This window comes from Zalophus californianus, chromosome 1 (assembly GCF_009762305.2).
Source record: "Zalophus californianus isolate mZalCal1 chromosome 1, mZalCal1.pri.v2, whole genome shotgun sequence".
NCBI lineage: Eukaryota > Metazoa > Chordata > Mammalia > Carnivora > Otariidae > Zalophus > Zalophus californianus.
In genome coordinates, this window is record NC_045595.1 from 11,779,700 (window position 1) to 11,795,343 (window position 15,644).

Genomic DNA, 15,644 nt, shown 5'->3' on the forward strand with positions numbered 1-15,644 from the left:
GCCTCCATGTATTTGAGTTCTTTCCGACTTTCCTCTTGTGATTGAGTTCTAGTTTCAAAGCATTGTGGTCTGAAAATATGCAGGGAATGATCCCAATCTTTTGGTACCGGTTGAGACCTGATTTGTGACCTAGGATGTGATCAATTCTGGAGAATGTTCCATGGGCACTAGAGAAGAATGTGTATTCTGTTGCTTTGGGATGGAATGTTCTGAATATGTCTGTGAAGTCCATTTGGTCCAGTGTGTCATTTAAAGTCTTTCTTTCCTTGTTGATCTTTTACTTAGATGATCTGTCCATTTCAGTCAGGGGGGGTGTTAAAGTCCCCCACTATTATTGTATTGTTGTCAATGTGTTTCTTTGCTTTTGTTATTAATTGGCTTATATAATTGGCTGCTCCCATGTTCGGGGCATAGATATTTACAATTGTTAGATCTTCTTGTTGGATAGACCCTTTAAGTAGGATATAGTGTCCTTCCTCATCTCTTATTACAGTCTTTGTTTTAAAATCTAGTTTGTCTGATATAAGGATTGCCACCCCAGCTTTCTTTTGGTGTCCATTAGCATGGTAAATGGTTTTCCACCCCCTCACTTTCAATCTGGGGGTGTCTTTGGGTCTAAAATGAGTCTCTTGCAGACAGCATATGGATGGGTCTTGTTTTTTAATCCAATCTGATAGCCTGTGTCTTTTGATTGGGGCATTGAGCCCATTTACATTCAGGGTAACTATTGAAAGGTATGAATTTAGTGCCATTGTATTACCTGTAAGGTGACTGTTACTGTATGTTGTCTGTGTTCCTTTCTGATCTTTACTGCTTTTAGGCTCTCTCTTTGCTTAGAGGACCCCTTTCAATATTTCCTGGAGGGCTGGTTTCGTGTTTGCAAATTCCTTTAGTTTTTGTTTGTTCTGGAAGCTTTTTATCTCTCCTTCTACTTTCAATGAGAGCCTAGCTGGATATAGTATTCTTGGCTTCATATTTTTCTCGTTTAGTGCTCTGAAGATATCTTGCCAGTCCTTTCTGGCCTGCCAGGTCTCTGTGGATAGGTCTGTTGCCAATCTAATGTTTCTACCATTGTAGGTTACATATCTCTTCACCCGAGCTGCTTTCAGGATTTTCTCTTTGTCTCTGAGACTCGTAAGTTTTACTATTAGATGTCGGGGTGTTGACCTATTTTTATTGATTTTGAGAGGGGTTCTCTGTGCCTCCTGGATTTTGATGCCTGTTTCCTTCTTCACATTAGGGAAGTTCTCTGCTATTATTTGCTCCAATATACCTTCTGCCCCCCTCTCTCTTTCTTCTTCTTCTGGGATCCCAATTATTCTAATGTTGTTTCATCTTATCGTATCACTTATCTCTCGAATTCTGCCCTCGTGATCCTGTAGTTGTTTCTCCCTCTTTTTCTCAGCCTCTTTATTTTCCATCATTTGGTCTTCTATATTGCTGATTCTCTCTTCTGCCTCATTTATCCTAGCAGTTAGTGCCCCCATTTTTGATTGCACCTCATCAGTAGCCTTTTTGATTTCGACTTGGTTAGATTTTAGTTCTTTTATTTCTCCAGAAAGGGTTTCTCTAATAACTTCCACGCTTTTTTCAAGCCCAGCTAGTATCTTTAAAGTCATGATTCTGAACTCTAGGTCCGACATCGTACTAATGTCCGTATTGAGTAGGTCCCTGGCTGATGGTACTACCTCTTGTTCTTTTTGCTGAGGTGATTTTTTTCGTCTTGTCATTTTGTCCAGAGGAGAATAGATGAATGAGAGAACAAAATGCTAACAGGTTTACAACGTCCCCAGCAAATATACTGTATACAAATCAGAAAAGATCTGAAACCAGGGGAAAAGAAAGGGAAAGAAAGAAAAAAGAAAGAGGAAAAAAGAAAAAAAGAAAATAGATAAAAACAGAACAATACAAAAAATGAGAATATGATCAAATATGATCAGGCTAGTGCAAGATCAGTGCCACACACTAGATTTTGGGCGTATTTTGGTCTGTTAGAAAAAAGTGCCTCCTAAAATTTTAAAGGAAGAAAGACATATATGTACAACATAAGGGTTGATACAATGAAGGGATGGAAGATGACTGTAAAGATGAAAATTATAAAAGATTTTATAAAAGGACTTGATAAGATAAGAAGTTGTTTGAAAAAAGAAAGAAGAAGATTTAAGAAGAAAAAAAAAAAGGAAAAAGGAAGAGACTGTGATCAGGCAGGAGACTAGAACAAAGCCATACACTAGTGATTTGGGGTATATTTTGATCTTTTAGAAAAAACTGTATCTCAAAATTTTAAAGAGAGAACAACTTATATATATATGCCACAAATAAGGGTAACTACTATGAAGGGATAAAATATGACTCTAAAAATGAAAAATAAAAAATGTTTTTTTTTTAAAAAAAGGGACTGATAAGATGTTGGTTGAAAAAGTGAAAAAGAAAAGTAAAAAAAAAAAAACAGTTAACAAAAATTAACTTTGATGAACTAATGAATCATGGTAAAAAAAAGCCATGAATTCTATGTGCAGTATTCCCCTAGCGCTGGAGTTCTCCCGTTCTCCTTGATCGGTAAACTTGGTCTTGGCTTGCTGGCTGTTCGTGCTGATCTTCTGGGGGAGGGGCCTGTTCCTGTGGTTTCCAAATGTCTTTGCTGGAGGCTGAATTGCCCTGCCCTTGTCGGTCCGGGCTAAGCAAGCTGCTCGGGTTTGATCTCAGGAGCTTTTGTTCCCTGCCAGCTCTCGGTACAGCTTTGGAGGACCAGGGCAGAAATGGTGGCCTCCCAATCTCCACCCGGAGGAGCTGAGAACTCGGGGCCCTGCTCCTCAGTGCGCCCCCAGAGAAAAGCAGTCACTCCCGTCTCCCCGGTCTCCGGCCGCACTCCGTGCTCACCCGGCCTGTGACCGAGCGTTGCTATCTCTGGCACCCGACCCCGTGTGGAGTCTCCAAACCCAGCAGATCCCTGCGGTTCGTTTCTGCGCCGCTCCTCCCGGGGGAGGAAGGGAGTCTCTCTGGCTCTGCCGCTTGTTGGGTCCCTGCTGGAGGAGCAGTGGCCCGACTGGGCCGCGGATCACAGTTTATGGCAACCCGGAGCTGAGAGCCCGCGCCTCGGCTCCGTCTCTGCAGCCAGCTTCCCTGCTCCAATACCTGGGAGCTCTGCCGCACTCAGGCTCCCCCGGTCTTTCTGTGACCCCGAGGGTCCTGAGACCACACTGTCCCGGGAGGATTCCACCCCCTGCTTAGCTACTGCAGCGACGTCCCTCAGCAGAGCCAACTTCTAAAAGGTCCGATTTTGTGCTCTGCGGCTCTATCACTTGCCAGAAGCGGCCGACGGAGGCCCCCTCCCCCGCCGTCTATCCTCCCGAATATCGCCTCGGATTCACTTCTCCGCACGTCCTACCTTCCAGTAAGTGGTCGCTTCTCTGTTCAGAGAGTTGTTGCTACTCTCCTCTTCGATCTCCTGTTGAGTTTGTAGGTGTTCAGAATGGTTTGATCCCTATTCAGCTGAATTCCTAAGACCAGACGAAATCCATGTCTCCTACTCCTCCGCCATCTTGCTCCGCCTCCCCAGATGTTTTCGATTTTTTAAGTCTGTACCTAGGAGTGGAATTGCTGGGTTATGTGATAATCTTTGTTTAGGTTTGAGGAACTGGTAGACATTTTTCCCAAAGTAGATGTGCCATTTTATATTTCTACCAGCAGTGTGTGAGGACTCCAATTTCTCCACACCCTTACCAACACTTGTTATTTTTTTTTAAACACTTGCTATTATCTGTCTTTTTGGTTCTAGCCATTCCTAGTTAGGGTGAAGCGGCATCTCATTGTGGTTTTGATTTGCATTTCCCTAGTGACTAGTGCTATTAAGTATCTTTTCATGCACTGTTTGGCCATTTGTATATCTTCTTTGGAGAAATGTCTATTCGTATGCTTTGCCCGTTTTTAAATTTGGTTATTTGTCTCTTATTGCATTTTAAGACCTCTTTCTATATTTTAGATACAAGTTTGCCATCAGGAATAGGAGTTCTCCCACTCTGTGGCTTGTAGGCATTTAGTCTTAGTGATGTTATGTCTATTTGGAAGTCTTAATCCTTTGGGCCTGTTTTATTTAATTTAATTTATTTATTTAACATATTATGTATTATTTGTTTCAGGGGTACAGATCTGTGATTCATCAGTCTTACACAATTCACATTGCTCACCATAGCACATACCCTCCCCAATGTCCATCACCCAGCCACCCATCCCTCCCACCCCCACCACTCCAGCAACCCTCAGTTTGTTTCCTGAGATTAAGAGTCTCTTATGGTTTGTCTCCCTCTCTGGTTTTGTCTTTTTTCATTTTTCCCTCCCTTCCCCTATGATCCTCTGTCTTGTTTCTCAAATTCCTCATATCAGTGAGATCATATGATAATTGTCTTTCTCTGATTGCCTTATTTCGCTTAGCATAATACCCTCTAGTTCCATCCATATCATTGCAAATGGCAAGATTTCATTTTTGATGGCTGCGTAATATTCCATTGTATATATATACCACATCTTCTTTATCCATTCATCTGTTGATGGACATCTTGGCTCTTTCCACAGTTTGGCTATTGTGGACATTGCTGCTATAAACAATGGGGTGCACGTACACCTTCAGATCACTACATTTGTATCCTTGGGGTAAATACCCAGTAGTACAATTGCTGGGTCATAGGGTAGCTCTATTTTCAACTTTTTGAGGAACCTCCATACTGTTTTCCAGAGTGGATGCACCAGCTTGCATTCCCTCCAACAGTGTGGGAGGGTTCCCCTTTGGGCCTGTTTTAAAATGTACCTGGATTTTGGTTTTATTCAGGTATGATGAGGCCAACAGATCAGATGATTGCCATTAAAAAATAGTTTGTTACTTACAGTTCTCAAGAGGAGGGGGCATGCCACATCACTGAGGGCCACACAGGGAAGCACCGTGTCAGTCAGGAGAAAGCGTGGCAGGAGTCTTTTTTTGTGGTTTCCGTGAGAAGGAACAGTATGGCAGGGTGCAGGCTTACGATTGGCTAGTTTGAATACCTTCAGAGGGCCCTGGAGGATAGGGGCTGTCCCTAGTTGTCTCTAGTACCTGGCCCTGGGGTGATTAAGGCCTGGAGAGAGAGGCTCCGCCTGATAAATTTCAGCGTATGGGCTCTGGATTGTTTGGTTTTCATATGAAAGGCATGCTGTTGGGTGAATTATCGGCCGTCTCTAAGAACTGGCTGGTTCTGTGAGGGGCATTGTCTCTCCAGTTACCAAGGCCTCGGCTGGCAGGGCATAAAGAATACAAGAAAATAAGAAAATCTAGTCTATACAGGGCCTCTCTCTGTTACCTCTGCATGGGGAGGAGAAGCTTGTCTTAGCGGCCAGGCCTGAGCTCATGTCTCTTCTCCCCCCACCCCACCTCCCCCACAGGAAGATGAGTGATTACATCTCGGCCATCATTGAGCTGAGTGCCCTGGTGGTCCAGCGCCAGTATCGTCTGCATCATCACATAGACTTCATCTACTACCTCACGGCAGACGGGCGGCGATTCCGGCAGGCTTGTGACACCGTGCACCGCTTCACCACGGACGTCATCCAGGAGCGGCGGCGGGCACTCCACCAGCAGGGGGCTGAGGCCTGGCTGAAGGGCAAGCAGGGCAAGACCTTGGACTTCATCGATGTGCTGCTCCTGGCGCGGGTGAGACTGGGCCCTGGAGGGTGGAGCCCGGCCCCGGACGGCCTCCTTGAGAATTGCACCGACTACATAAAATGATAAAGGTCCAAAGTAACATAGATCTGGGATGCAGGCGGGTGCAGCACTCGTAAGACTTACTGTTTTAGTTCGCTAGCGTTGCCGTAACAAAGTGCTACGGACTGGGGGAGTTAAACCACAGAAATTAATTTTCTCAAGGTTCTGGGGGCTAAAAGTCTGAGGTCAAGGTGTTGACCGGGTTGGCTTCTTCTGAGGCCTCTCTCCCTGGCTTGTATATGGTACCTTCTCATGTGTCTTCACGTTGTCTTCCCTCTGCTTGGGACTCTGTGTAAATTTCCTCTTCTTCTAGGGACACCAGTCATGTGGGGCTAGGGCCCACCGTAAGGACCTCATTATAATTGAATTACCTCTCTAAAGGCCCTGTCTCCAAATACGGTCACATGCTGAGTTCCTGGGGGGTTCCTGGGTCCGTATGAGTTCTGGAGGCGGGGGCGGGGGCACAATGTTGCCACCAGACTTATGATGATGAAATGACAAGACTTTGAAGAAATGTGGCAGTTGCAGACATTGCTTCTGTGGAATTTCTGAGCAGTGCTTGGGTTCTGGATTCAGACAGTCCTGCGTTCCAGTTCTGGCCCTGCAGCTTAGTGGATGCTTGACCTTAGGCATCTGACTCTCCCCTCCGAGCCTCAGTTTCCCCATTTATGACGTGATGGTCACGAGGTGTGATCGCAGATCATGGCTGGGCATCCAGCAGGCTCTCTGGTGCTAGCAGCTACTCAAGAAACACAAACTCCCTTCTTCCCTTCGTCTTTCACTCTCTCTCCCGCTTTCCATCTTTCTTTTTTTTTTTTAAAGATTTTATTTATTCATTTGAGACACAGAGATACAGAGAGAGAGAGAGAGAGAGAGAGCATGAGCAGGGAGAGAGGCAGAGGGAGAGGGAGAAGCAGGTTCCTCGCTGAGCCAGGAGCCCGATGTGGGGCTCGATCCCAGGACCCTGGGATCATGACCTGAGCCGAAGGCAGACGCTTAACCATCTGAGCCACCCAGGCGCCCCGCTTTCCATCTTTCTTAGACAAGCTACATACCTCTGTCTGCCTGGAATCCTTCCCCCTGCAGCTTGGCTTGAGAGAGGGGCCAATATCTTGACTTCAGAGGAGCCCTGGGATGTGGAGGGTGGGATGAAGTGGGCTGAGCGTCCTCTCCGGCTCATCCCAGGATGAAGATGGGAAGGAACTGTCCGATGAGGACATCCGAGCTGAGGCGGACACCTTTATGTTTGAAGGTGAGGACGTGGGGTGAGGCTGGGGGAGGCCAGGAGGGGCCCCGTTGTCTGAAAATCGCATCTTCGCTGTCTTCAGGCAGCCTCTGTTTTAGCTCCTCCTCTGCCTACAGGTCATGACACAACGTCCAGTGGGCTCTCATGGGTGCTCTTCAACTTGGCCAAGTATCCAGAGTACCAGGAGAAGTGCCGGGAAGAGATCCATGAAGTCATGAAAGGCCGGGAGCTGGAAGAGCTGGAGTGGTCGGTTTAGGGTCGGGGGGATGGTAGAGGCAGGTTGAGTCTAGAGCTTGCATTTCTTTCTTTCTCTGGTCGGCACACATTTCTTGCTCTTGCCTGTATATTACTCTTGCTCCTGCTGGGTGTTGTTGAGTGGGGTGGCGTCAAAACAGATGTGTGGGTTCAGGTCTGTTCCACATATCTCCTCATTCTCCTTGAACTAGCAGCTACCCTGGGCACATTCTTCTCAAGGCAGATTCCCGAAGCACAAAGAGCCACAGTTTAAAACCTCTGCTTACATTGTAACATTCCATTTAGCTAAAGCAAGTCACAGGGCCAAGTCCAGCATGAATGGGACAGGACATACATTCCACTCACCTGAGCAGAAGACACTGCAGAATCACATGCAGAGCGCACGGGGTGTATAATTCAAACACAGGTGTGAGGTGGGTGGGGGAGTGAAGAATTGGGAAAAATAATCCAATTTACTTTAGATATGTGCCATGTAGAGCTGATTCTGGATGTCTCAAAGGAAACACAGCAATACATAGCATCCAACAGTGAGAAAGAAAGCTCTTTTCTGTTCAGTGCCCACCTTTTATTTTATTTTATTTTAAGATTTTATTTATTTATTTGGCAGAGAGATACAGAGAGAGAACAGGTAGGCAGAAAGGCAGGCAGAGGAAGAGGGAGAAGCAGGCTCCCCGCCGAGCAGAGAGCCCGATGCGGGCTCGATCCCAGGACCTTGGGATTATGACCTGAGCCGAAAGCAGCCGCTTAACCGACTGAGCCACCCAGGCGCCCCAGTGCCCACCTTTTAGATTTTGATGTCAGGGAGACACTCTCAGTTGGATGCCATTGTATCTTGAACTCCTTGCGAATCTGCCCCCCTGCCTTTTGAAAAAGATTTTATTTATTTATCAGAGAAAGAGAGAGCACAAGCAAGGGGAGGGGCAGGCAGAGGGAGAAGCAGGCTCCCTGCTGAGCAAGGATCCCGATGCGGGACTTGATCCCAGGACCCTGGGATCATGACCTGAGCCGAAGGCAGACGCTTAACCATCTGAGCCACCCAGGCGCCCCTGAATCTGCTTTTTTAATGAAGGGATAAGACGGCTCAGTTTCTCACGACTAGCTAGAATTTAATAACTCCTCTGTTTTCCCAGTGGTGTCTATGTTATGGGCACTTTTATCCCAGGCATGCTGTTTGCCCTTTAAGGTAGCGACATAAAATTTCTTTGAAAGAGAAAGAAAGTGATCCAGATCATGGACCAAGGGTTATAATTAATCCAATCTGGGGCCCTGGAGTCCAGTGGAAAAAAGTTAATAAGAGCATAAGGAGAGGATGTATGGGTTTTTAAATACTGAAATTGATCCATACAGGCTGGTAAACTGCTGTGGCCCCGGGCGCCCCTGCCTATCCTGGCACCCCTCCCAGCTGTCCTCTGACATTATTCATCAGTTAAAGGGTTAATGCTGGGCCTGCAGAAGCCTGCTGGTGCTGCTTTGATTGGTTTAGGGTCAGATATTTTGCATGCTGAGGATTAGTGATATGCTCATGCCCCAACTACAAATGCGGGAAGCTGGGGCAAGTCTGAGATCCTGGACTGGTTTCCTGTGTGGTTGCTTCTGAATGCATGTGCATGTGCATGGGCGTGTGTGTGTTCATGTGTGTGTTTGGGGAAGGGGATGTTTTTTGCTGTGGCCTGGCCTCAAGTCACCCACCATTCCACGTTCCATGCTCCCCAGGGACGACCTGACTCAGCTGCCCTTCACCACCATGTGCATCAAGGAGAGCCTACGCCAGTTCCCACCAGTGACCTTGGTCTCCCGCCGCTGCACGGAGGACATCAAGCTTCCAGATGGGCGCATCATCCCCAAAGGTGCCCATGATGTCCTCCTGGGCACCTGGAGGTGCTCTGCTGCCTAGGGGGGGCCTGGTCATGCCTGCCCCAGGTGCACCCTCCCTGTAGATGGGGCATCTCTCTGTGTGGCTCTTGCTTCCGGGAGGAGGGAGGAGGGAGGAGACCCAGCGTCTCTCCCAGGGGGAGACAGAGATGGGTGAGTTTGGGTGGAAAGGCAAGAGTGGGTGTGGCAGCATGGGCCCCGTGAGGGTGCAGGTAGGGGAGGGACGGTTTCATTCAGTTGCCAGATACCCCTTGGAGACTAAGCCCAAGTGATGCTGGAGATCTAGAGAGGCCTCGTTCCCAGAACCAGGCCTTGAGTACCACCCAATCTGAGGGAGACACAGCAGGGCACAGAAATCCCAGTCACATGGGGTTAAGGATGGGCTAAAGGGAGGAACAGGGGCTGGAACAGCCCAAAATAAGGAGCAATGACTTTATCTGGGGTGAAATGCAGGGAGGGCTGCTTAGAAGAGGCAACATGAGAGATGAGCCTTGGAGGTTGAAAGTGAAAGAGAGAGCATATTTATGGAGCAGAGTCTCAGGGTGCAGGTAGTGAAAGAACTTGAATGCTAGGTTGAGGCATTTGAACTTGATCTTCAGGATAGTAGGGAGCCAAGGGAGGTATTTGAGCTGAGGAGGAACAATGTCAGATATGTGCGTGAGAAAGATCCCTGTGTGGCCAGCATGGCAGCTAGAAAGGTGAAGGGACCCTTTAGGGAGCTGCAGGGGGAGTGGACACAGCAGCAGAATTTTTCAGAGAAGGATGGGCAGGAAAGAGTAGCAGATGGCTCATGGGAACAGCATGGCTCCAGGAAGAGCAGGGAAGGAGGAGATCTTCAGAGAAGGCCTTGGTTCCCCTCAGCTCCAATGGCCCCACTGACCCCACCCTCCCCACAGGAATTATCTGCCTGGTCAGCATCTATGGGACCCACCACAACCCCACTGTGTGGCCTGACTCCAAGGTGAGCCCCTGCCTCAATTCTCCATTCCCTCAACTTCTTCCTCCCCAGAAGGGGTGGTCCTGGGCCGTGAGACCTCCCTACTCTGCTCCCCAGGGACCCAGATGGCCTGGCTGGGTATAGAGCTTGAGTGCCCTTCCCCCATCCATTCACCCACTGTTGATTCATTAGGTCCACAAATATTTATTGAACACCTCCTGTGTGCCAGCTTCTGTGCTGGGCACTGAGGACAGAGAAAGTTACTGCCTTTGCTCTCATGGAGCTCATGGTGAAGTTCAGGGGAAGAAAATAAGCAAAAACTATCATTGTCGTTATTGATACATGCACAAAGGAAATAAAAACTGGAGTGGGGTGGGGGGCACTTTATCTCAAGTGGTGAAGAAAGGCGTTGAGGAGGAAGAGATATTTGAGCTGAGACCTGAAAAGTGTGAAGAGCAGAGAGAAGCCTGTTCCAGGCAGAGGAGACAAGAAGTGCAAAGGCCCTGTGGTTGTAATGAGCCTGGCATGCTTGAATAACAGAAAGAGGGTGTGGCTGGATTGTAGTGAGGTTCTTTCTGTCCAGCTGAAGGATGGGGGCCAAGCTGTTGGGCCAGGCCCCCAGACTCACCCCCAGGCTAATCCCGCCTAGGTGTACAACCCCTATCGCTTTGACCCGGACAACCCACAGCAGCGCTCCCCACTGGCCTACGTGCCTTTCTCCGCAGGACCCAGGTAATTCTTCTATTTCCCTCAGTCCAGGTCAAACATAGGAGGGTCACCGAGGCCAGTGGAAGGTCAGGGATGTGCAGAGACCACCTCCCACCCAGATGTGCTTCCTGCCAACCCCGGCACCCTCTTCATGCTTTCAGTTTACCAGGATGTCCCCTAATCAGACTCTGTGAAAGTATCCCTGGGTACTGATCAACTACTGTGTGCCAGGCCCTGAGTTCTGGGCTCATATGCTCCCAACGACTCTGATGCCCCTGCCCCCATTTTATAGATGAAGGAACTGAGGCTCAGAGGGGGAGGTCATTTACCCCGGGACTCCCCCCTTCCTGGCTCACACAGCCGCTGAGCCTGAGCCCCACACCTGTGCCCCTTCCTCTAGGAACTGCATCGGACAGAGCTTTGCCATGGCCGAGATGCGCGTGGCCGTGGCGCTGACGCTGCTGCGCTTCCGCCTGAGCGTGGACCGAACGCGCAAGGTGCGGCGGAAGCCCGAGCTCATCCTGCGCACGGAGAACGGCATCTGGCTCAACGTGGAGCCGCTGCCTCCGCGGGCCTGAGCACCGGCGCCTCCCTGCGGAACCCCGGGGGCCCAAGCCCCGCCCGGAGAGGCCCAGGCCCCGCCCCCGAGGGACCAGGCCCCGCCCCCAAGATCCTGAGGGCAGAAACCACGCCCCTCGAAGTTCACGTTCGGCTCCCAGAAGACCAGGCTCCTAGGCGGAGAAGCCTGATGGTGCAAGCCACGCCCCTCACGACAAGGCTCCGCCTCCTGGCGGTCTGGTCCTGCCCCTTGAGGTCCAGGTCCTGTCCCCTGAGGGCCCGTTCCGGCTCTCCTGCTTGAGGGATCAGGCTTGGCCAAATCCCCTTGGGCCCAGACCCCTCCCAGGATCCAGAGCATTCAGGGTCTCAGGCCCCACCCACCCAGCCACCCAAGGACTTAAGACCCAACACCTAAGGCCTCTGGGATTCAGGACCAGTCCCCCGTGGATTCCGGCTGGCTTCCAAGTTGAGGACTTGGGAACTGGAGCCCGAAGTTAGAGCCCTGAACCCGGACATCACCTTCTTGAGGCTCCCAGCTCATTTGGGCGAACTCCTCTGACATCTGGCTGCATCCCAGGGCTCAGGATATGTGCTTCTGCTGTTTTGTAAATCTAGACCCTCCCTCACAAGCCCCTTCCTTCCTCCCTTGCTGAAAGGCCCTTCGCTGAGTGTTCTGATTTTTGTAGAATAAAAGCAAGGGATGCAGACGTCCCCCATCGTTCACCGCCTAGCTCAGCCAGACACTTCCCCTGGGGCCCAGGAAGGAAATGAAGGTCCCTGGGCTATTGGGAGGTACGTGAGGGAAGCTGTGGGCTAGGAGACTGGGAAGCCATTTGCCCTCAGACATAAACTCAGGCTTTTTGGGACAGTTTGTGCATTCATTTACTTCATCAACAGACCACATATTAATTAAGTGTTCGTTGGCACTGGGCCAGGAGCACAGCTGGGCCCAATTCCTGTCCTCGGGAGAACAGGGGACAGATGTTGTACAAATAATTCCACATGTAAGTTTATTTATAATCCATGACAAGTGCTCCAAATGAGAAGCCCTGGTGCTCTGCGAACACAACAGGGGGTGGCTCAGGGAGAGCTTCTCCGATGCTGAAGTGAGGGTACAAGCTGAGTTGTGACAAAGGAGAGAAGAGCATGTCACATGGGAGGAACAGCATCTGCAAAAGTCCCCAGGTGAGGGAGAGCGTGGTGTTCTCGAGGAACACCACTCCAGGGTGGCTGGATCTAGAGGAGGGGGGCAGAATGGAGGAAGGTTGGTCAAGGGCCAACTGCCAGGAACTGCGGGCCACATCTCACTTAGGGCCTTATTGTGAGGGCAATAGGGAGCTATAGAGGGTATGTGAGCAGGGGGCAGGACAGGACATGGTCAGATGTGGGCTGGCAGGGAGGTGGCTTGGAAGGGGGGGCACTGGGGGCTGGAAATCTGGGGAAGAGGGAGACTGAGGTGTGCAGGACAGGAGGGGTGACTAGCTGCAGGGCTGAGGTGAGGGAGGAGGTAGGGGTGATTCCCAGGTCTCTGGCTGGGGGAACTGATGACGGCATAGTCCCTGACACGATGATGCAGAAGATGGGGTGGTGATGGTATCTACAATAATTGTATTAATTCATCAAATATTTATTGAGCATCTGCTGTGAGCCAGGCTGTATTTGAGCCCTTACATAATTGACATTTGCTGTGGGGGTGGGGGGTTGTTAACAGATGACGGATAAAAAATAAGCAAATAAGTAAATTCACACAGGCCCTTGGAGGATTTTGACTTTTATTGTGACAGAAATGGGGAGCTATGGGAGGGTTCTGAGCAGAGCAAAAGATTTGTCATTTGGTCTTTATAGTATTCTTTTGGCTAAGTGGAAAAGCAAGGGTCAGATTAGGGAGACCAGAAGGGGTAACTGCATTGGCCTGTGTGAGAGAAGTGATACGTGTTATGAAAAAATTGAGCTGGGTAAGTGTTGGGGGGTGTTCAGTAATGCTGGTGGGGGGAGAGGTTGTTCAATCATCAGTGAAACCCTCACTGAGAAGGGGTCATTTCAACAAACTTTAGATAGGAGAGGGCAGGAGCCATGTGGATATTTAGAAGAATGTTCGAGGTAGAGAGAAACAATGCAAAGGCCCTGAGGTAGGAACAAGCTTGGGGTGTTTAGGGGGCATTGAGGAGATCAGTGTGGCTGGAGGAGGAGCATGAAAAGAGATGAGGGCAGGCAGGGGATGGGAGCAGGTCACACAGAGCCTTGCAGTCCACTGATTGTATTGTGACAGAAATAGGGAGCCATGGAGGGTTCTGGGCAGAGGAGGTACAAAATTTGTCATACAGTCTTTGCTTGCTATGTTGAATAGAGACTGTGAAGTGAAGATGGGACTAGGGAGATCAGATGGGGTGACCAGATTTGTCTAGGTGAGAGATGACAATGGCTCCAAGCAAGCTGGGGGCTGTAGAGTGAAGACAGGTGCTTGGATTCTGATGACAGGGTGCTTTATGAAGGTAGAGCTGGCAGGTTTGCTGATACTTTGAATGAGGGATTCAGGAGAAAGGGAGGACCCCGAGTTTGGATCTGAGCCCCTGGAAAGATAGAAGTGACACCTTGAGATGGGGCCAGGAGGCGTGGTGCTAGAGGCCACAGCGGTGTGTGTCCTGCGGCGCCCCCGGGTGGCGCGTGCTGGGATCGGGGAATCCCCCAGCCCTCCAGCAAAACAAACTTGGTCTTGGGAGGCGACATATGTGGGTTCAAACCCCAGCTCTGGCCCCTTTCTAGCGGTGACCTTGGGCACGTGACTGGCCCTTTCTGCACTTCGGTTCTCCTTTGCCAGGTGGATTTTTCATCATGCTTCTCATGCATATTAACTTTCCGCTAAGGTCGGTGATGGTGAGTGAATGAGGGAGGGAGGAGGGGAGGCATGGGGCCCGTGGATCCCCGGGACCTGCTGCATCTGCGTGTCCGATTCTCCAGACACACGCAGGCCTGGGCCAGTCACTGGTTGCTGTGGGTCTCCTTCCTCTCCTGAGTGTGTCGGAGGCTCCCTCTGCTGGACGGCTGAGGGACAACCAACTCTACGGCGTCTGGTCTCCATTAGTCCAATGTGTGTATGAGAGTGTGTGCATGTGACTGCATGGGTATGTGCACATGTGTGTGAGTAAGTGTGTGGATGTGTGCACGTGAGTGACCATACGTGCATGTGAGTGTGTGTACGTGTGCAACTGTGGAGTGTGGGTGCACTGTGTGAGTACATGTGTGCATGAGATTGTGTGTGCACACATGTGTGCGTTTGTGAGTATACATGTATATATCTATGAGTGAGAGTGTGTGTGTGAGACTGTGTGTGGATGTATTGGGAAGAGAGGAGGGAGAACCTCACCCTCACTCACTGAATAACTGTAAGTGTCCACATCAGGCCACTGTCCAAACTCCACCCTGTTGCAGCCGGCAGGACACTCTGGAGAAATAATGCCCTTGGCCCTGGCCCTGAGTAATGACTGGTGGGCTCCTGTTCTCTGCTGTCTCCCAGAGATCCCCAGAGGGACTGAGCGCCAGCTGCCCCAAGTGGGAACTTCTTTGACAAAGCCCCATTTCCCTGCTGCCTTTTCTTCTCTGTCTCACTCTGTCTCACTGCCCTACTGGCATCTCCTGGGGTCACTTCCCAAAGGAACAATTTGCAGTTGAATTCCTGTCTCAGAATACAGTTTTTGTTTTTGTACTTGAAGCCTTGCATTAGAGTCTACTTCTGGGAAAACCGAATCAAGACACACAAGTCACTCCTCCAATCCTCACAAGCCTATTACTATGCCATTTTTTACCAAGAAGGAACCTGAGGCTCAGAGAGGGCAAGTCACTCGCCCAAGGTCACACAGCTGGAGAGTGGCAAAGGTGAGCTTTGACCATGGGCCATCTGACCCCGGCACTTGCTCCCCCCGAAGAGCTTCCTCCTTGCTAAGGACCAAGGGAATGAATTGGGGTGGGGGGCGGGCATTCACAACCAGTTAAGTCCCTGATATGTGCACCAGAGACACTCAAGGCTCCTGGCTGGTGCTCATGTCCTCGTTCTGTTATAAAATAAGGGAAATAATGGCAAACACATTCTTGGTACTGACTGTGAGCCAGGGTGGGTTGTTATAAGTACTTTATTCATTTAAATCCTCTCTTTTCAAATATTACATTGGCTTGAGGTTAAAAAAAATGCAAGTGTAGAAATGGAATCATGCTTTTGTTTATGCAAGTATAGACATTTAAAAAGGAAATTTTCCCATAGTGGCTTCTGCTCTCTACCCCCAGCCCAGCAGTTTGGTGTGATTTTTTTTTTTTTTGGTCAGTTTGAAAAAAATCACATATGT

At 49.6% G+C, this 15,644-nt stretch overlaps 1 protein-coding gene across 1 annotated transcript in view; it reads left to right on the top strand.

The window, feature by feature from the left end:
* Nucleotides 1–11,552, top strand: part of LOC113917645 (cytochrome P450 4F22) — a 34,658-nt gene extending 23,106 nt beyond the window's left edge. The window contains exons 7-13 of the mRNA XM_027585544.1: nt 5,413–5,680; nt 6,917–6,983; nt 7,094–7,223; nt 8,946–9,079; nt 10,001–10,065; nt 10,691–10,773; nt 11,150–11,552. Of these exons, the coding sequence (XP_027441345.1) occupies nt 5,413–5,680; nt 6,917–6,983; nt 7,094–7,223; nt 8,946–9,079; nt 10,001–10,065; nt 10,691–10,773; nt 11,150–11,327 (925 nt within the window). The 3' untranslated portion in view covers nt 11,328–11,552. The remainder of the gene's footprint in view (nt 1–5,412; nt 5,681–6,916; nt 6,984–7,093; nt 7,224–8,945; nt 9,080–10,000; nt 10,066–10,690; nt 10,774–11,149) is intronic.
* The last annotated feature ends 4,092 nt before the right edge of the window (nt 11,553–15,644 follow it).